Consider the following 21,776-nt stretch of genomic DNA (forward strand, 5'->3'; position numbering starts at 1 on the left):
AGGTGACCACTTTGTGAAGTGCCTGTGTTCAGTCCACAAGGCCAATCCCAAGTTTCCAGTTGCCTGTTGTTTTCCTTCCCCACCCAACTCCTAATCTGGCCTGTCTGTGGCCTTTTTGCATCATTATAAAAAGAAAGCTTAACACAAGCTTGAGAAACAGTACTTTCTCTTCCATCTTCCAGGTTTAAAATTCAACAAATTTCAAGTAACTTGCTTCCCCTTTTTGCATCAGATCTGGCCGGTTCAGCTGCAAGTCACCCCTCTGCAATATTGACTCAATTTCTTCCTGACTTATCAACCAGACGGCTTTGTCGACAACCCGTAACCTTGGCAACCCTTCCCACAAAGCTGCAAGAAAGACTTCCTTTGGCCTATCCATCCCTCCCGCCACCTCTGTAGCTTAAAACTAGTTTTCTCTCTTCCTAATTCTGATAAGGGATCTTCGATCTCACATGTTACAGCCGTTTCTCTTTCCACAGATGCTGCCTGACCTGATAGGTGTTTCTGACAGTTTTTGTTTTTATTAAAATGATGTTCTCTTCCTTTAACAGAAAGGAGGAGCAACTAGTTTAAGGCAAAAGCTAACCTTTGGCCTCTTGCAACATTTATAATAAGGTGACAACTTAGCACAGAAATACTTTATTAAAGCTGTGGAAATTTTAATGGCACTTTCCAAATTTTCTGTGAGATTCTGCCTTTCAGAGGAATCCTGTTATCTAGCAAATGGAAATACGCTTATTGAATTTAAATGTAGATATAATACTAGCAAGAGAAAGATAACCTGATGATGTTCATTGAAGATTTCTTGCATGTGTGTTAGTTTGATCTCAAGTGATTCAATATGTTTCCGAAGTACATTCAACTCCCTCAGGTAGACACGTGAAGGATAGAGAGTATCCTTGATTAATTCCAAACCCTGTAAGTGTAAAGCAAATGAATCAAAAAGATCTGATTATCATTTTTCTAATTCCTTCCCTCCCACTTCATTTGACAAAGCTTACATGTAGCTGAGCCTGGATCAAAATCATTCTAGCTCAGTTGGTACTGACTGCGTTTATTGAAAAGTAATAGTTGGATAATAAAATTACATGGAAGTTAGTAAAAGACAAGATTTCTTCTGCTTTTGTTGGACTTCAGCAAGACTGTCCCTCGTGGCACAGCAAGAAAGTAAAAACATTGGAATTAAAGAGAAAGTGGAAAATTTGCTTCTAAACAGACTTAGTGGCAGGTATATGCAACCCCTCAATTTTAAAATTCGGGAATCGGAGACTATAGTTGTAAGACCTGTTTTACTAGGTCATTTTTCAGGTTTAACACAAGTCTTGACAAATGTTCTTCATCCCAGAAAATATTTCTAAAGTAAAAAAAACTTTACATAAATGTTGACAATTTTTGTGTGGTTAGATGTCTGCAGTTAAAAGTTCTGGTGTTATTAGCCAAGGCATAGAACACAAGAGCAGGAAGGGGATGCCAGAACTGTGTACAACACTATCTGGATGCCAGTTTGAATCCAATAAAACAGCTCTGGTCACCACATTACAGGAAAAAGTTAATTGCATCAGAGAGGGTGCAGAGTAGATTTACGAAGGTGCTGCCAGAATTGTAATGTTTTAGCTACGAGGAAAGATTAAACAAGCTAGGTGTATTTTCTTTGGAATCAGAGGGGAGATTTATAAAAGGCCTGGATCAAGTCAGTGGGAAGAATCATTTCCCTTTGCAGAAGGATCAAAAACCAGGGTGCAGGGCTTTAAAGTAATTTACAAAAGGATTGGAGGAGAGACAAGGAAAAATGTTTTCAGTCAGTTTCTGTCCTCAAGAAATGTTTGCAAGCGTGTACCAGGAGAAATATTTGTTAATAGGTTTTAGACTGCTGAGAAACTCAAACTTTTCTTCATCTAGGCATCTTAATGGTTGGACATCAGACAAATTGGATGAAAGATGGTACAAACAGAAGGGAAGATTGCATCGATCAAATTGTCACTGGTATGTTTTTTTTTAATTTGGGAGTAAAGAGAGCTCAGAGAGAGAGGGCATAGCATCCCGAGTGGTTGTCATGGTGAGTTCTGTCCAAAATCATCTAGTTAAATGATGTTACATTTAAAGAGTCACTTGCAAGGGAACTGAAGACAGCATCATCCACTTGTAGAGAGAGCAAGAGTGTTACTGTTAAGGGTTAAAGCACTGTAAGGTACAGAATACAGAGGTCATATTAGGGTGCTTGTATTTATTTTTTTGTGATGTTCAGTCAGGTTTTAATTAATTTTAATAAGAGTTACAATGAGCCTGAAATGATTTTCCCATCCAGACAGGCTCAAGCAGAATTCAGAATAACTGTAGATTAAAATACCTATAGGGTAAGAGGCAGAAACCATCATTTATTTAAAAATTACTTGCCATGACCTGCAGAGCTATGGACTTATTGGCAGAAGGTGGGATTGGACTGGGTAGCTCTTTTTTGACTGGCACAGTCAATGGGCTGAATGGCCTCTAACGTTGTAGATTTCTACGATTCCACTTGATCAGGATCCAAGAATCCCTGCCAGAAAGTATGCACTTATGTGAAATGACAACAGGATTAGGTTTGCCTGCAATGGCTAGATTACCTGTTTGGTGGGGGGGGGGGAAAGATAATCGGAGAGGAAACTATGAAGTACTGGCAATTAGGATTTGAGTGTAAGAGGGGCCATAAGAGAGGTGGGTGAGGAATACATGGGGCTAGGATAAAGCCTTGGAGGGACTTTTACCTTGGATCAATTTTGTTCACATACACTGGACCTGTTTATAGACTAGCTGCTGGAAGGCAAGGGCAATAGAAGCCAGAAGTTGTGGGCAAGTAAGCCATAGGACTGATTAGCATCTCAATCAGCTCCGAGTCAGCACTCTCAAACCTGTATAAAAGGTTATTGTGATGCTGTGGGTTTTAATGCTTCCACTCCCTCCTCAAACAACCTACTGTTCGGTTTGCATTAGCCACATCAAAAAGTACTGAGGGCACTTAAACAAAACAAATTTTCAATTTATAGGTTATTTATTATAATACAAAGTAAAAAAGTTTCAAAATGGAGAATTAATCAACATGTTTAATTTGTAGGATATTCAACTGATTAAAGTTCAGAAACATCTACAGTTTAAATTAGAGAATATTTAATTTGAATTTATACCTGCCTCGTGTTCCCTAGCCACCATGAATACATGGAGTAAACCACAGTCTTAAGAGGATTCAACAAATTCTTCACATTCACTAAAGAAATGAGCCTGACAGGAACTGATTCATGCAGGAAGGAATTGCTGTTAGATGTGACCATGTCCTCCTTCCTGGATTTAAAATAAAGATAAATGTAAGCAAACCACATAGAACATGAAAGTCAACAACAAACACAGATGTCAAGTAACTTATTTATATCAAATGGTAGAAGGCGATTCATGCAAAATCTTGTATGGTCCAAATAATTCAGTTAAATTAGGACAAATGAATAATGTAGTGCCTTTCACAACTTTGGGATGCCTACAACACTTAAACAATGAAGCAATGTAACATAAAAAATGTAACATTCATTTGCAACAAGATGCCAGAAACAGAACAGAATGGTAACCTTTCACCCCCTTGCTTCTCAAGTATCTCTCCAACTCTACCTTAAATATTTAAAGACTCTGCTTCTAGTGTTCTTTGGAAGAAAGATTCATGAACCTCCACGAGAAAAAATTCACCTCATGCGGCTTAACTGGTTGATTCCTTATTTTTGAACAGTGACTCTCACTTCTAGATTCTCCTAGGAGGAAACATCCTCTCCACATCCACCATATCAAGACTCCTCAGGATCTTGCAAGCTTTAATCAAGTCACATCTTACTTCAGCATTTACAAGAAATCCACCCATTCCAGGTATTAGTCTAGTAAGCCTTCTCTGAACTGCTTCCAATGCATTAACATCCTTCCTCAAATAAGGAGACTAAAACTGTACACAGTGCTCCAGACATTATCTAACAAATGCCCCATGTAACTGAAACAGAAGCTCCCTAGTTTTGTATTCAATACCCCATTAATAAATGATAACCAAGTGTTAGCTTTCCTAATTACTTGCAGTAGACTGGTATCCAGTGTGGCACTACCTCGCAGAGCCCAGATTCATTATAGTGTTTTCAGTGCTCCAGTCTGAACACGCACAGATATGTACTCCATGTACTTTTAAAAAAAATGGTAGTTTCAATTGTTGTGCAAGTAACCTGGCCTAAATGCCTCTGCTTTATGCTGGGAATCCAGGTGACAAGAGCCCAATGCAAACTCCTTCTGTCCACTGCTACTCCCACACCAATAAAGCACCTCAAGGTTTAGTATGGAGAGACTGCCTTTGAAGGCTGTTGTTGGGCAGGCTCGGGTGAGCAGTGTGGTTGCTTGGCACTGGATGTGGGGGCTCGGGCACATACAGGATTTTGTTTGGGACTGGCAGTGCCTGCACCATGTGTTGACGAATTGTCTGGATGCCAATGCCTCGCTCACGACCTCCTGTTGGATACGATGGAAACTGCTCTTTTCCCCATCTTTGTTTGGCTGCACAACTTCCAAGGTCAGAGATTTCTCCATAAAAATAAGATCAATTGCTGGTGACCACCATTGAGCTTATTACCAGAGGGGGCAGGAGCTCACGTCAAGTTCCTGGGCACAGCAACATAGTCAGTAAAGCATCTGTGGATATAGTGCCATAATGACCTTTTTTTAGCACTCATTCCATAGTGATGCTATTCCTGGGAATGCATCCCAAGTATTAAGATCCAGTATACCAGCATGTTGGCCTATTGTTTGTCATGCACTGCAACACACAGATCATTGTAAATAATACACTATTTTTCCTGCCCAAGTAGACAACTTCACATTTTCCCACATTTTACTCCATTTGTTAGATCTTTGCCCACTCAACTTATTTGTAATGGTCCCGTGTTGTTTTCATAACCCGCTTTCCTACCCATTTTTGTGTCATCAACACATTTTGCAGCCACGCCTTTGGTACCATCAGCCAAGCCATTTATACAAGTGTTAAAAGTTCAGCTCCAGCACTGACCATGGGCACACACTTATTTCATCTTGTCAATCAGAAAAAGATTACACCCATTTTCTTTCCAGTTATCCAGTCAATCTTCTATCCACATCAATACATCACCTCTTACAACGCGAGGTTTTATTTTCTCTAAGGTTTGATGTGGCATCTCAGCACGTTTCTGGAAGTTTAAGGACAGCACATACACCTGTTCCTCTATCCACAAAGAACTTGAATAAATTTCCTTTTCACAAAATTATATTGACTTTGCCTGAATCTTGAATTTTTTCCAAGTGCCCTAATATAAAGCCTTTAATAGCAACTTCTAACATTTTCCTAGTGGAAGACGTCTGCAGCTTACTGCTTCCTGTCTCCCTCTCTTTTTGGATAAATGAGTTATGTTTGCTATCTAATGCCACCTTCCCCAAATTTAGGAAATATTGTAAAATTAAACCAGTGCACCAACTATCTCACCAGCAACTTCTTTTAAGTTAGGGAAAAAAGCCATTAGGACCCAGAGACATGTCGACCCACAGCTCTATAAATGTGCTCAACCGTGCGACCACGGTGCTTGTAACTTCCTCTGACTTCCCCCCCCCACCCAACTAATTCCTGATTTACAGATATTTCTGTGATGTTACTTGTATCCTCTATAATGAGCTAGAGAAAAATCTGTTTAATTTCCCTGCCATCTCTTTGTTTTCCATTATTAATACCCCAGATTCATTTTCTACATAGATGGACAACAAAGACCAGCAAAGCTATTTAAAGAGCTGTTTGTCATAAAAGGCATCTGAAATTAATTGGAAAGACTTTCCAAAATATCCTAGTGACCTTTTCAAACAATATTTGTTACTGGGTGTGCCAGAAGCAATGGAAAAAAAATAAGTGTGTTCACTTATAGTAATATTTTCATGTAATGCAGGCTCAGTTTTAAAAGATGAACCTTGTTCAATGGCCAGCCAAAGAATTACTTACTCTGTTGTTTCACAAACGGTTGGCTTTGGCTTGCGGGCACGTCCCTTGTACTTTGCTAGCAGGTGTCGTTTACTTTTACTTCGTGCCTTTTCTATTGCTTGCCATTTTCTCATGATCTTCCACTTTCTGTGACGCTGATTCAGCTTGGACATAGCTGCAGAAGAGAAATTATGAAAAGGTCAACGGATACTGCATTTAGACCAAATGCAAAATACCATCCTAAACTCTCATGGCTCTAAAATACTCAACTGGTATAGAATTTACTATTTTAAAGTCACTTTCCTAATGGGTCATTGTTTCAATTGGACTTAGAATTCTGTCACAGCACTGCACCAATCCATTCTGTCTCTTCAAGGTGATGATCTGAAATAGACCACCAGCTATATGCAGGAGCAACCTGCCACCTGTTAGATTTCATGCCCCGTAAAAGGCATCCTAGCCAACATACACCTCTCAAAATCTACAACCGGATTTACAATTAATCTTGGTGTGGAATTTTACTTTACACAAATAGGCAACAGATTCCCAAAACACAGTATTAACCATAACTCAAGGTTATTTCTAAAATTAAAATAACTTCTATTTTTGTGGTAAAACATCCATGTTACCAAAACAAGACTGTTAGCAACCAAAATTTGATGCCAACCAAACACATGGAGATACGAGGAGAGCTAGCTGAAAGCTTTTTCCAAAGGGCAGGTTTTAAAGCCTTGGAGGAGGATAGTGGTAGGGAAGTGGAGAGATTTAGGGAGGGAACTCGAAGCTGTGGTAGACTGGGCTACAAGCTATGGCTATCAATAGGGGAGTGAGGAAAATAGGGATATGTAGGTGCTAGGATTGGAGAGTAGTGACCAGAGGGTCCCAGGATGGAATCAGGTGCCAAAAATATGCAGGTGATGGGTGAACAAGAATTGTTGTAGGTTAGAATACAGGCAGTAACATTTTAGATAATCTCAAGCTTATAGTGAAAGATGTACTACTGGTGGTCAGGAACAGTCCTCTTTAGTGGTAGCAAAGTCATGGAACAGGATTTTAAAAGATGAGCTGAGGCAAATCTAGGCAATGTTGTACTGGTGAAAGACTGTAATATTCTTCTTCACTAATTAACTCAGAATCATGTAACACACAGTCCATTCATCCCACTGAACCAGAGCTATCCAATTAGAAAGCTTATGGGGTGTTAGCTTTCATAAGTCGAAGGATCGAGTTTAAGAGCCGCGAGGTAATGATGCAGCTCTATAAAACTCTGGTTAGACCACACTTAGAGTACTGTGTCCAGTTCTGGTCACCTCATTATGGGAAGGATGTGGAAGTATGTGGAAGTTTTGGAAAGGGTGCAGAGGAGATTTACCAGGACGCTGCCTGGTTTAGAGAGTATGCATTATGAGGAGAGGCTAAGGGAGCTAGGGCTTTACTCTTTGGAGAGGAGGATGAGAGGAGACATGATAAAGGTGTACAAAATATTAAGAGGAATAGATAGAGTGGACAGCCAGCACCTCTTTCCCAGGGCACCAATGCTCAATACAAGAGGGCATGGCTTTAAAGTAATGGGTGGGAAGTTCAAGGGAGATATCAGAGGTTGGTTTTTTATCCAGAGAGTGGTTGGGGCATGGAATGCGCTTCCTGGGGCAGCAGTGGAGGCAGGTACATTGGTCAAATTCAAGAGATTACTAGATAGGCCTAAGGAGCAATTTAAAATAGAGGGATATGTGGGAGGAAGGGGTTAGATAGTCTTAGGCGAGGTTTAAAGGTCAGGACAACACTGTGGGCTGAAGGGCTGTACTGTTCTATGTTCCCAATCTCTGTTCTTTTCCAATGTCCTACAAATTCCACCCTCTTTTACACCTGGGTCATTTCCCAATTCATTTAAAGATTGAAACTGAATTTTGTCCAAAGAAATGTGATGTACATATCTCCAAAGGGAGAAACAAAAATGTACCCAACATGGCCCTCATCCTCATGGCTACCTTTCGTGGCAACTGCATCAAACTGTGCATAGACCATCGACATGCAAATACCAAACATCATCCCGTGATGAGGTCCTGTGAAGGAAATGTCTAGATGAGCACTTAAATTGCTTAGGCATGGAAGGATACAGGCCAAGTGCTTGAAAATGGGATTCCTACAGATGGGTATCCACTGGTTGATGTGGTCATGTGGGCTGAATGGCCCATTTCCTTCTGTACACCTGGTCCCTCAAGTCTGCCCTATCATTCAACGTGATTGTGGTTGACCTCCCCCAGGCCTCAACTCCTCTTCTATGCCAATTCCACATAGCTCTTAATTTACAATCTTTTAAAAAAATACCTAAACCCACTTTAAATTGCTCAATTTCTCCAGCCTCCACAACCCTCTGGGGCTTAGAATTGCAGAGATTCACTGCACTCTGAGAATGTTGTTCCTGCACATTTCAGATTTAAAATGACTACTCCCTTATCTTGCAACAATGTTCCCTCAAATGAGAGTCTCCCAATAGTGGAGACATCTCAATCCTGTGATCAACAATCTGCTGGAAGAACTCCTGATGCAGGGTTTTGACCCAAAACATCAACAATTCCTTTCCCCTTACAGATGCTGCTCAACCCACTGAGATCTTCCAGCAGATTGTGTGTTGCTCCAGATTCCAGCATCTGCAGCCTCATGTCTCAATCCTGTGATGCCTCCTTAGGATTGTGTTTCAATAAAAAAAAAATCACCCTTCATTCTTCCAAACTCAAAAGAACACAGATGTAACATCTTTAGCTTTTTATATGACAACTCTCTCACCTCAGGAACTAGCCCAGTGAATTTCTTCTGTACTGTGGTTAGCCAAGATCTTTAAAAAGATATAGCCATCTATGTCAAGATTCATCCTGAACCACTGCATGACAAAGACTCTGTGCTCCACAGGCTGTTCCCAGGAATACACTCAGAGACTAACATCTACTGTTGCTGGAAGTTTATCTGCCCGGTGAAAGATGCCCTAACCAAATGTTGCAACTGGGACGGTCCAAGGCCCAGGATTCCGAACTTAAGAACACATAGCTGCAGCCATTGCAAAAGATCAATGATGAACGTCCTTTATTTAAGGCTCTGGCATCATTGCACAGAGAGACCAGAACCTTCAATTTACAAAAAACACTCTTGGACTGTTTTATCAAGGAATGTAAAGGAAACTGATGTCATAATGCAGCAGTGTAAATGGAATGAAATGGCTTATACTGAGAATAGTGATATGATAGTTGCAAACTATAGTATAGTTTGCAAATTTTATCTATAAACTTTGAATTAATAAAACATTTCTTTTGAAAGTTAACATTTAATCTGCTTTGACTCTTTCCTGTGACAGATTACTTCAAATTGAAATGACACACTGCTCAAGTTTGTCTCCCCTCATGTCACCATTGTTTCCTTTACCAATTACCTTAAACAAGCATCTTCTTAGTAACAACACAGCAACTGGGAACAGGTTTTCCTTATTTTGCTCTAATAAAACCTCATGATTATGAACTCTTGCACAAGGTCAACTCTAAAAGAACACCACACAGGTTCTCATTCCTTTTGACAGTATTAATCTCTCAACTTTGGTACAATTTGAATAAATAGCTATATGCAACAACATAATTAGCAGGAGTAAGCTATTTGGCCCTTTGAGCATGCTCCTCCGTTCAAGATTATGGCTGATCTTCTACCTCAGTGCCATTTTCCTATACAGGTTGAAAATCCCTAGTCCAGAATTCTGTGGTTCAGCAACTCCCATAGTCCGGCATGTTTTGAATTTAGTACAGATCTATATTAATTAAGTAATTCTAACTAAGATCTGCACTAACCTGTAGCTAATTAACCCACCAGTGCAATTTTTGCAATCTTAGCTGACAGCATTTCTGACTTGCTGTGTTATGGACAGTTCTTGGAACTCTCACATGACCTGGGAGAGAGATTATACTTAAAAATAGTTCTCCTGCTCAGATGATGATGATTAGGGGAAATATCTGTGGTCTGGAACCAATCAAGTCTCAAGGATGCTGAACTAGTAAGTTTCAAACTGTATGATCCTCCACATTCAAGAATTCCAAAGATATATTCTCTGATGAAGAAAATTTATCTTGTCTCCATCCTAAATGACCTAACCTTTATTCTGACTTTCTCTTGGCTCCTCAGCCAGGGGAAACAACTTTGCATCCAGCCTGTCAAGCCTTAAGAATTTTGCAAGTTTCAATTAAATCACATCATTCATCTAAACAAGAGAATACAGGCTTAGTTTACTCCATCTCTTCTCACACACCATCACAGGAACCAGTCCTCACTGCACTACTTTTTGTTTAGTTAAGCTACTCACTATCCCATCTTGTTTTATAACATCAAGAAGTTTGGTCCCCACAGCCAAATCACTGATTTCAATTGCGAATAGCACCAATCCTTGAAATAGAACTGTTTTGTTCTCTTCCCTCCCCCACCCCAACAAATTCTTGGCTTTGTGTCTGATCAATTCTCAATCCACATCAGTTTAATGACTAAGTGAAAGTCTTCTAAAAATCTAAATACACCATTTCCACTGGTTTCCTCCTTAACTATTCTACTAGTTACAGCCTCAAAGAACACCAATAAAGCAACCATGCATGTTTTTCCTTTCATAAAACCATGCCGACTTTGTTCAAACTTATTATTCTTTCAAAGTGTTCTGTTATAACATTCTTCATCTTCCATACGATCAATGTTAGGCTGAAAGATTGGTGGTTCCCCATTTTCTTTCTCCCTCCTTTCTTAAATGGCGGGGTCATTTTTTGCTGCCCTCCAGTCTGCAGAAGCCATTCCAGAATATATAGAATTTTCAAAAGATGACAATAATGCATCACCATCTCCATTACCAGCTCTTTCAAAACCCTGGATCAGGTCCTTGAAATTTATTCACTTTCAGTATCACTAATTTCACTTTTTTTTAAAAATGAAAATGATAATATTTATTTCTTTCAGTCCTTCAATCTCATTATACCCCTGGTTCTCCAATATTTCTGACAGGTCTTGTGTGTCTTCTTCCTTTAAGTTTGCTGTTCTAGCAACCTTATCAGCCTCTTTTGCTTTGGTACTGTCTTCAATTTCTCCTGTCAGCCCCCAGATGGACACTTTTCCTGTTGGGTTCTTGTGTTTTAAAAAGGAACTTAACAAACAATGTATTTCTTTAAATGCTAGCCACTTCCTGTCCAAAGTCATACCTTTCAATGCAGGTTTCCAATCAGCCACAGCCAACTCAACCCTCGTAACTTCAGTTTCTTTTGTTTCTAAGATTCTAGTTTTGGCTCAAACTCAATGTAAAATTCTATCATATTACGGTAAATCTTCCCAACAAGATTAGTAACCCTTGCCCACTGCACAATACAAGATCTAAAATAGCCTTTTGCCCAAGTTGGTTCCTCAACATATTGATGTAGAACAAAACTTGTATACATTCCATGAATTCTCCCTCCTAATTTAACTTGTCCAGTTAACATGTTGATTAAAGTCCCCCATAATTGCCATATTACCTGTTACACACACCTCTCATTTTCCTCATTTAAGTCAGGCTTAATATAATAACTGGTGGCACAGGTAACTGCTACCAATGTTTTCCTGCCCCTTATTATTTCTTAGCTCCAAACCATCTCTAATTCTACATAACGATCAGCTAAGGCAAGATCATTCTCACTACTGCAATGATCTCATTTCTTATTAATAGCACTACCCCACCCCCTTCAAATTTTGTTTGTCCTTCCAGATGTAGTCACATGCAGTCATGTTCCCATAATGACAATTAAAACATATCTATTTCTACTTGTGCCATCAATTCATCCACCTTGTGAATGCTCTGTATGTTTAGATATACTTTTGATTTTGTTTTAAGCATTTTCCCATGTTTTAACTTCTTTTACTGCTTGCCTGTCTATTGCTTTTACTATTTTGCCAACTTTACTTCCTACTTTCTCTCCTTCCTGAATTCCCACTAAGGCTCCAGCTCCCTACCAAGTTAGTTTAAATATTTGTTCCATCCTTCTATTTCTGTATTTGTAGGCACATGGCACTAGGAGAAATTCTGAGATGATTACTTTTGTGATCCTACTTTTTCATCCTTTTCCTAGCTCTCCAAAATTCTCTTTTTTTTTGCTTATGTCATTGATAACACTGCAGACAAGAGCATGTGTATGTTCACCTTCCCCTTTCAGGATGCCCTGCAGTTATTCGGTTACTTGCTATCCTTGACCAGAGCAACTGAGAGATGACATACCATCCTGGAGTAACATCTACAGCCCCAGAAAAACTAATGATTGAATTTCCTTCCACCATTAGCTCTCTTACTCTTCTTCCTCCCTTTCTGAGCAGCCACTCATGGTGCCACACTCCCTGCTCTGGCTGCAAACCCCCCCCCAAAGACAACCATCACCCTCATCACTGTCCAGAAGAGAAAATCTGTTTCTGACTGAGATTCACTCAGGGGATTTCTGCACAACATGTAAACTCCTCCTAGCTGTTCTCCCACCCAACCCCCAACAAATCTTCAACATCACAGAGTCAGTTATACAGCACAAAAACAGGACCTTTAGTCCAACTCACCTGTGCCAACCAAGTTGCCTACTTGAACTAGTCCCCTTTGCCTGCCTTTGTCTCATATCCTTCTAAACCTTTCCAATCGATGTATTTGTCCAAATGACTTTTGAGCACTTCCTCTGGCAGCTCATTCCAAAAACCCACCACCCTCTGTGTGGAAAAACTTGCTCCACAGGCCTCCTTTAAATCTTTCCCTTCTCACCTTAAACAAGGTTCTTTAGTTTTAAACTCCCCTACTCTGGGGAGAAAACTAACCATTCACCTTATCTATGCCCTTTATGATTTCGTATACCTCTAAGGTCACCTCTCAACCTCTTTCACTTCAAAGCTAAACAGTGTCTTAAGAGTCGGTGCTAAGGATGAGTCACTGTAATCCAGCTGAGCTCTAATTATTTTATAAAAGTTAATTCATTTGTTTTGTGGTTCATTAAGTGTGCTATAAATGAGTAGTTTATCTACTTGCCGGATATAAAAACTGAGGTAGATTTTTAAATAAGCAAATTTTGTCAGTTGAGAACACTGTATACCCCCCCACTGCAGATTCTCTTTATAGGAAGTAAACAGTTCTAGGTAGCTAACGACAAAAGAAAGTGAGGGATGCTGGCAAAATTTGAAGGGCACAAAAATCTTAGTGATTTTGTAGGGATAGAGGAGGTTACAAAATAGTGAGGGGCGAGGCCACGGAAGGATACGGACACTCCACCATTCAGAAACATTAAACTAATACCATTATTACAGTCAGTGTTTCTTATGCTGAAGGACAACAGCCTGGACTACGAACACCTCCAATGCTGACAACACACGGCGGTATTAATCATTAACCGTAACATAGTCTTTAAACTTAGAGCTAATACGCAAAGAACACATAGAACGACAGCCCCAACATCTTCCACGATACTTACCTCCGACAAACCGAATTCACCAACGTGACACGAATAACAGCGGCGACAGTTTAAAATTAAAAACGCTCATACATCACCCAATAGGAGCATGCCTTTCATGAGCCGCACTTGGGAACTACTCTCGACCAACTGCGTCGGCTTTCTCAACGTCGTCGACTTGATTCAGCAAATACGGGAACAACAAGGTCCTGAGCCGGCTGCTCTTTGAACCAATCCATAGCATCCTTTCTGGTCCAATAGTATGCGGTGCGTGTTATGATTGTCCAATTAGGTGGCGGTATGCATGATTCTGTCATCCTATCGGTGAGTCCATTGCATATCACAGAAACCAAAAGGTAATCCAATCAGAAAGAGAGTTTCCGCCCTGTCCAATGAGAATACCGATCTTGTGCAGCAACTGTCCAATCAAAAGCCACGTTAATCTCACTTAAAAGGCCTTTATCGGTTCGCCTTCGGAATGTAAACTATTCAATATGGAGACCGCGGTCAACAAGCTGGCAGCGATGGTAAGAGGGATTTTTTTAATTTCAAAAAAAAATTTGTTTAAATTTGGAGACCGGTTTCAATGGAAAGAAACACATTGCAATGGGTAGAGTAAAACCTCGCGGTCGCGGGAAAAAAACTTTAAAAAATTTCTGCGCGCGCGCGATGGGTGTATTTTTTCGGCGAAAAGTTTAATTTGTTTGAAAGCTCGGTCCTGATTTGCATCCGGGTAATTGGCTGTGAAAATGGCGGGATTGCCATTCCTTACTTGTGGTGGCGGCTAATCCGACTTCTTTTCCCACCCGCGATGGCCTCGGGATCTCAAGGGTCGAGTTTTAGCGGGGGAGGGAGGGAGGGGGGGGTTATAAAATAAGAGCGATTCTGTGGTAAACGTGTGGGAGGGCCGAGGCATTCCGGTGCCGTCGCGCCTGTTTTCATTCGTCTTGGGTGCCCCTCCCCTTTTCTTTCCCTCTTCTACCCCCCCTTCCCCCCCCACCCCCCCCCCCACCTTCTCCCGCGCGCGCGCACGCGAGGGGAGCAGCCGCCGCTCGAGCCGGCCGATTGACAGTTAGGACGACGTCGCGCCGTGCGCGCGCCCGCGCCTGCGCGCTCAGTTGCGCGCCGTTTAACCGCCACCCGGCGCTGTTCCTCGGTTGACAGCCAGCTGCCAGGTTGCGCGCGCAAACGCCGTTCAGGTTTTTTTTTAAATTTAATGATTCGGTCGACCTTTTTTTCATTTATTTCTCCTTTTCGTTTTGTCAAGAAACTCCGCGTTGGTAATTTTGTGCGCGAGTGACAAAAAAGAAAGCAAAGACGGCATGAGCTACGGTATCTCTCATCAAATTGTTCACGGCGGCAGTTCTCCGCACCCCTCCCAATATAGTACGGGAAGCTTGTGTGCGCGCCCCCGATGGGATGGGACATTGTAGTGGTTGCATGGTTTAACTGCTTGTTTGCAGCACGTTTCAATGAGAAAAAGCTCTTTTTAATTGCACCAGTTCTTGCGAATTGTGCCAGTGCTTCACCGTTTTAAAATACTCATTTAGCAAGGTGCCAGGCTATTTGAAATGTGAGGTATTTGAGCTCCAGTCTTGTTCAGTTTTGGACAAATTAAATATCTTCTTGGCTTATTGTGCTCTTCAATTTAAGGAAACAAGATAATCTTCAAGTCTTTGGATGGACTGTTCCCGCCATGTAAGGGAGCGGCTTGAGTTTTTCATAATCTATTTTAGACATGTCACTAATATTTGCCTGAGTTATTTGAAATCCATTATCCAGGTAAAAATGTATGGCCGTGTTGCATGTCAAAAACACTTTTACTTTTGAGTTGATCTTATCTTTGTATACAGGAGCATTTTGTATGGACTGTTCAGTAGCTGAGTAGGGTGGAGTTGAATCTGGAGTTTTAGGGGTTAATTTGGCGATCATTAATGAAATTGATCTTGACTTTCAAGAGTTTAGTTTTTAAAAATAACTGTCAATCCTAGCATCTCTTACAAGATCTAATGCAAATCTCCTCAATGTATAGTGTGAAAGAGAAATATCAATTCCCTGAGAAATTGTTTCTCTGAAGTTATAGAGGGTATTTTGCTAACTTTTGTGTATTTTAATGTTTTTATTCATGATCTGTAACTTAATATGCTAAATACTCTTTTTAAAAAGTTTTTTTAAAAACTTGCTGTCGCTAAGTGCATAGAACTACCTTGGCTGGCTATGTTCAGCTGGGTTTCTTAAGGTGTGGGAGGAGTACTGCACGTGGGTGTGGATGTGTATTTTTTTGTATCCTCCTCAGATGCTCTTGAACTCTTTAAGATTAACTCTACCTTGTTCTTGTTGGATGAATTGATGAGTTTTTGCTCTCATTCTTTTGCTTGAAGTAATACAGAACAAATAACCTGTCAACAAAGTTGGTATTTTTTAACTGATTTATTTGTAAACATATTTTCTGGAAGTATAGATCTTAATGTTGAAGTGCCACATTCCTGTACATTATTTTTGAAGGATGGATTTCAAGGGAAAACCTTTGACAGATTGTACGTGATTGAGACGTAACAGTGTTTTTTGTCCTAACATTTTAAAAATCTGCATTCTCATTACCTAATGAATTAAATAAATGGAATAGTTGGGAGAACTAGCAATGATAATGGTTTGCTGTTGCCATGGCAACTACATGAAAACCCACTTTTGCTTTTTAAAACATTTGAGAAAATCCTATTTGAAATTATGTCAATACCTAGAAGCAGGTTTACCAATTTTATTTACTGACACTTTAGTTTAGTGATATTCAGTGCCTTTTTAGGTAAAATCTACTCATTAATTGATGTGTAGAGAAAGGCCTGGGATGTATTCATGCACAGCATGAATGAGCAGTTGATAGTCTGCGTTGCAGCTGCAGTTACTTGAGGTGAGATTGCTTATTTCATGAAGAAAAAGGCAGATCAGACTGGGAAAATGTTGAAGTAGTCTAAGAATCATCTTGAAGTTGGACTTGTTTATCGTTTAGAAATCTGCTTTGAGTTATTTCCTTAGATTTTTGATACTCCTTGCCAGTTTGTGTGGTAGCGAAAAGTTAACGATAAAACATTGATGTCTTTGGAGACAAATATAAATAGTCCTCCTGTATTGAAGTTTGTTTTCATTGCATTTGACTTTTGGTTTGATAAAAGGCATGAATAAGATATTAACATAGGAATGAAGAATAGAACCTCTTTCCAATGTAGTTGAGTGACCTTTATTCATTCTTTAGAATTCTGAAGACATTGGCTAAGTGCCATGATTTGTCATGTTATTGATTTTTTTTCATGTGAAACTGAGGAATATAAGTTCTGATCATTATGTTTGGTGGTAATTAAATTCTGCCATTGTGCATTTGGAAGCCACCTTGTACTCTGAACACAAATGTGCATATGCTTGCTGCCTTAAAGTACTACAATGCCCCTGTCAAGTTCATTACCAAACAAAAATTTAGCACCAAGCTATGTGAAAGAGCTGTAAGGTTCTAACAGTTTTTTGGGGGGTGTGGGGGTGAAACTGGCAGAGGGATTTGAAGGAATTCTAAATTTTAGTGCTTTGGTAGCGTAAGTCATGGGAGTCAGGATGGAAGGATTTAAAATCTTAATGTTCACCAGGCCAGAATTGGAGTATATTACCTTAGTTATGGGGCTAGAAGATGACATTGGAAATGGGGAAGTATGAGGTCATAGACAAATTGGGCAAAGATGAAAACCATAAAGTGAGGCTCTGGTGCACCAGGTGATATTATGGGCCAGTAGATATGGGGCTGATGGTTCAAATTTTGGTATTTAATCAGGCTTTGGATGACCAGGTTACATTGTGGAAGATAGGAGGATGGCTGAGTGTTGAAATGTTCCATTAGCAAAAGTTTCAGTAGCATACATGGGGTTGGGGCAGAGTCAGGTTATCTTGTGGTGAGAATAAGATGTTTGTTTAAAGTTGGTGTTAAAGAACAAAGTTGTCTTTCAGAATATCTTTCAAATATCCTGAATTAAAAAACAGAATGGAATAAATCCCCAAATTGTAAGATCCAAAAAAACATCTTTCTGGATGAAATTTCCTCTGCTCTCCAAATCATTCTGTTAAACAATATGATGGGGAAACAAGTTTTTATGCGAGTGACATGAGTGTTTCATTCCAAAATCTTCATTTGATAGATCAATTTTGATCCACAATCAGAATACACAAATGCTTGTGTTTTACTTTACATCAAAGCTCCATATTCAATATTTCTGACTAGGTGCCTACATATTTGTACTTATCATGCTGGCATGATGAATGGGTAAAACTGTTCAGGAATGAACTGAGCCATTGGTTGGATCCTCATGGAGTTGTAGCGTGGAAACAGGCCCTTTGGCCCACCCTGTCCATGTGACCATGGTGCCCACCAAGCTGGTCCCATTTGCCTGTGTTTGGCCCATATATCTCTAAACCCCTCTCATCTATATACTTATCCAGACAATTTTTGAATGTTATTGTACCTGCTTCAACCACTCTGGCAGCTCATTCCATACATGTACCACCCTCTGTGTAAAGAAGTTGACCCTCAGATCCCTTTTAAATCTTTCCCCTCTCACCTTAAACCTAGCTTTTAGCTTGCCTTTCCTGGGGAAAAAGACTGTTCACCCTATCTATGCCCCTCATGATTTTGTACACCTCTATCTCCTATGCTCCAAGGAATAAATGTCCTAGCCTGTCCAACCTCTCCCTATAACTCAGGCCCTTGAGTCTTGTCAGCATACTTGTAAATCTTCTCTGCACTATTGCCGGTTTAATGATGTCTTAGCTATGACAGTGCAACAAAAACTGTATACTATTCCTTGACCTTTCATACCTGCTCTCTGCTGATTAAGTTTACCTCAGCTGGGGCAGCAGTAGAGGTTAAGAACTCCAGGGTGGGGAGAAGGAAAACGGCCATTGGTCTGCCTTTAGTATTCCTGGTGGAATTGTAGGTGGATGGGATTGGGCTGAAAATGCTCTATATAAGGGATCAGAGAAGCATAAATTGAGTATGATTGGCTAGGTTGAGAATGTTTCTTTTTTAAAACAAAAACACATGGGATCTTTTGTGAAAAGAAGCATCAATACAGTTTCTATTAGTTTGAGAGTTGAGAATCGGGACAGATTTTAAGCAATTGACAAACAACCAAAAGTGAAAGGAAGAAAAACTTCAGAGGGTAGCTATGATCTGAAATTTAGCACCTGGAAGTATGGTGAAAGCAGTAAGTGGAGGAGAAGTGAGACAATGGAGCTAACTGGATTGCTTGTTTCTCTTTTCGTTTAAAATACCCTGGCATGGGCAGTCTGGGTTAAAAGGCCTCTTTCTAGTGTAAATTTTCTTTTTGATGATTTTCAAGCATTGATCTAGCTACTAACTCTTGGTGTTGAGACTTGTGTGAATAATAACCTTGCATGAGAGACCCAATCCATGCAATGTCCATGAAACCATACATCTGTAAGAAGTTGGTTCCTTTGGAAGAGAAATGTTTCTAATGACTGCATTTAAATAAGTGGGGGAGGGGAGGGAATCTTTTTGGTATACATCTTCAAAACAGTAGTAGTATCTTTGGTCTGCAGTGAACTTGGTGGCTTCAGTCATCAATTTCTCTGCTGGGCAGTTTCTTTAGAGGTTTTAAAAAACCAAACTAGTTTTCTCTTCTAACACATGTAAACTGTTAAACTGTTATTTCTGTTATAGTGAATGCACCAATATGGTGAGTGTGAAGATTACATTTGTTCTATTCTCCGGTGTCTTACTAGTGCCAGATAATAGCTTAATAGGCTTAATCTTTTTCTTAACCCACAGATGATTGAAGATCACACCAAATTAAACTTCATTGATTTTCCAGCTTTGTTTGTGATGTCTGAGAATTTCCATCAATCATCGAACTCCATGCCCTTTGTCCGTTCGTCCAGTGCCCTTTTTATGTTGTACTACTAGTGATAACAGAAAGAAAGCAGTGCAATATTAAAAGGGCATTGGCCGGCGACCAGATCAATGTGGCAATTGGGAACTGTAGATCTTTGCATCTTATTTCCTTCAATCTTTCCTTGGCTCCTACCACGAACTTTGGGAGTTGGTTTTTGTAAGTAAATCTATTTTTGGTAAGTTGGAGGTAATATTTTGGGAAGGGGGAATTGAGGATTTTGTTAAAATGCAGAAGTATTAAGTTACATTTTTGATTATTTTGGCTTCAAACATATATTTAAAGAAACTTGTTTGAATGAAGCTCTGGATTCAATGGACTCGTTCTCTGCAAGGATTTCCAATTTCTATCTGGATAATGAAGTGAAATTTTTGATTTTTAAAAGTACATGTTTTGGGACATAACTCTTATGAAAGTGTTGAGTATTTTTCATGTGCACAGTATTCATAATTGTACAAAAAAGTGTCAAATTTTGAATTAAAAGCTGTTCTGATAAGCATATGACTCTCTAGATTTGCACTTGTGATTTCATAGTGATTACACAAGTGCACCCCAGGGGTTCGCTGTATAACCTTGATCTAAATTTGTGTGATCTTGATACATGTAGAATGTACAATGGAACAGTGATTTAATTTTAGTTAAATTGCAGTCATTGAATAAAGGGGCATATGTGATTGAACTTTAATGTTGGATCATGGAAAACCATGAGAATGTGGAAGTTTGGGGGGGGGGAAATACAACATGAAGCTTGCAAGGGGGAATACTTAACACTACCCCATTTTACATCTTGTGCTACAGCCATTCAACTGAAATCAATGCTTATTTTGTATCCATGTAATGTAGTAGTATGTGGATACAAAAGAAGGATACATTTTGTACCCTTCCATTAAATTTCCTTCTTGGTGGATTCCAGTGCCCTTTATGTTTAAGTTAAATGGGCATTGTTTACACATGCCCTGTGTCAGCCATTGTTAGCTTGTTCACCCCAGGGAGGTGTGGCAATTAGATTTTGCCCAACAAATGTTCATGGATGCAAGGTTGCCCAGCAATGGTCAGTGGTTCCAACCCAAGCCAAATTTTCAGTCATGGCTACATGCTGGGACTGGGGTAGTTACCTTGGGGTAAATTAGAAATCCAATCTAGAAGCGTTGCTTTGCACTGCATAAATGCCACTGTACCATTTGAGGGAAGTAAGTAGCATTTTTTTAAACAATGTGTAAAAATTGTCCCCTGCTAAATTGGTCGCCCAATATTGGCAGTGTCAGTCTTTATTGTGATGTACTGATTTAAGTATCTATCATCATTTGGTGGTTTGAACATGTTTGTAACATTTGGCTGAGATTATCAGCCAGAAGCTGTATGTTCTCTATTAACTTGTGAAGTAAGTGTGGACTTCTGCTTCATGTACCACACTTAATGAGCTGCTATAAGAAGCTGTTTTTAAAAATTCAGTTTTTCATGTAAATTCAGTTTTTTATTAACTATAGGACAGTAGGTTGTAAAGCCAATCTGACACTTGAAGAAATAAAATTGGACTGTTTGAAATAAAGCATATTGTGTAAAAGTTATTGGGGTGCACTCTGTTTTAACACCAATAGGCACTGCCATGGAGCAATAATAACCGCTCAGACCAATAGGATGGCAGTAGATAGGAAACTTCTGCCAAACCCTTTGTACAGTGGAGCTGGCAATGACCATTGATAAACCCTGAGAAAAATTTTAGTTTCATCTTTGTTTTCCACCTGAGGGACAAATTTGTTGTATGGGAGAGTGGTACAGAATGTGGAAGCAGGTTTGAGAATTATTTAAATAGCTGGAAAGGGAGAATTCTAGCTGAGTGCAACTGTTAGTGCACTCATGACCAATGTTTTTAAACTAGCCAGTTTACTTTTAAACTTAATTTCAAAAGTGTCAGATTACTTAAACTCTGATCTGGGTGTTTTAAATAACTAAAGTTTGTATTCTATATGCTTTAGAAATTAGTTAACCAATTATTGAAGGTTGTCACTATATTTAAGAATTAGTTTGACATTTTATTGTATGTTAATTCATTGGGTTTGGGGTTAATGATGTTCTAAATAATGTTTCTGGATTTGCTGCTGACAGATGCTCTGACTTTATTGCACTACTGTGTTTCACAGCTAGCAGTGCAATAGTATTGTCAAAGCATCTGAAGGTAGATCAGATCATCACCGGCAGAGAATGGGAAATGATCAACTGACCAACAAGAGTAACAATTTTCTAGTAGACATTGTAATTCAGGCAATATGTAAATATAAACAATATTTCAATAACTTTGGTAGATTGATGATAAATATTGTTATCAGCTTTTTACTAATTTGTAATTCTAGGTACATCTGCTTTTCAAAGTCTGGTTATAGA

General features: G+C 39.5%; 2 protein-coding genes across 4 annotated transcripts in view; one reads left to right on the forward strand and one right to left on the reverse strand.

Annotated features, from left to right (window-relative positions):
• prr11 (proline rich 11) overlaps positions 1-13,760 on the reverse strand; it is a 28,812-nt gene extending 15,052 nt beyond the window's left edge. Inside the window, exons 1-5 of one of the 2 annotated variants that reach the window (XM_052035352.1) lie at positions 13,543-13,760; positions 7,978-8,052; positions 6,011-6,164; positions 3,162-3,315; positions 782-916 (exon numbers count right to left, since the gene is read on the reverse strand). In XM_052035352.1, coding sequence (XP_051891312.1) covers positions 782-916; positions 3,162-3,315; positions 6,011-6,164; positions 7,978-8,038 — 504 coding nt within the window. In that variant the 5' untranslated portion in view covers positions 8,039-8,052; positions 13,543-13,760. Of the gene's footprint in view, positions 1-781; positions 917-3,161; positions 3,316-6,010; positions 6,165-7,977; positions 8,053-13,470 lie in introns of both variants that reach the window. The other variant, XM_052035353.1, reaches the window with a different exon arrangement.
• Positions 13,761-13,876: 116 nt separating this feature from the next.
• ska2 (spindle and kinetochore associated complex subunit 2) overlaps positions 13,877-21,776 on the forward strand; it is a 34,339-nt gene continuing 26,439 nt past the window's right edge. Inside the window, exons 1-2 of one of the 2 annotated variants that reach the window (XM_052035355.1) lie at positions 14,568-14,781; positions 15,103-15,147. In XM_052035355.1, coding sequence (XP_051891315.1) covers positions 15,130-15,147 — 18 coding nt within the window. In that variant the 5' untranslated portion in view covers positions 14,568-14,781; positions 15,103-15,129. Of the gene's footprint in view, positions 13,977-14,567; positions 14,782-15,102; positions 15,148-21,776 lie in introns of those variants that run through there. The other variant, XM_052035354.1, reaches the window with a different exon arrangement.

This window comes from Pristis pectinata, chromosome 21 (genome assembly GCF_009764475.1).
Source record: "Pristis pectinata isolate sPriPec2 chromosome 21, sPriPec2.1.pri, whole genome shotgun sequence".
Taxonomy (NCBI): domain Eukaryota; kingdom Metazoa; phylum Chordata; class Chondrichthyes; order Rhinopristiformes; family Pristidae; genus Pristis; species Pristis pectinata.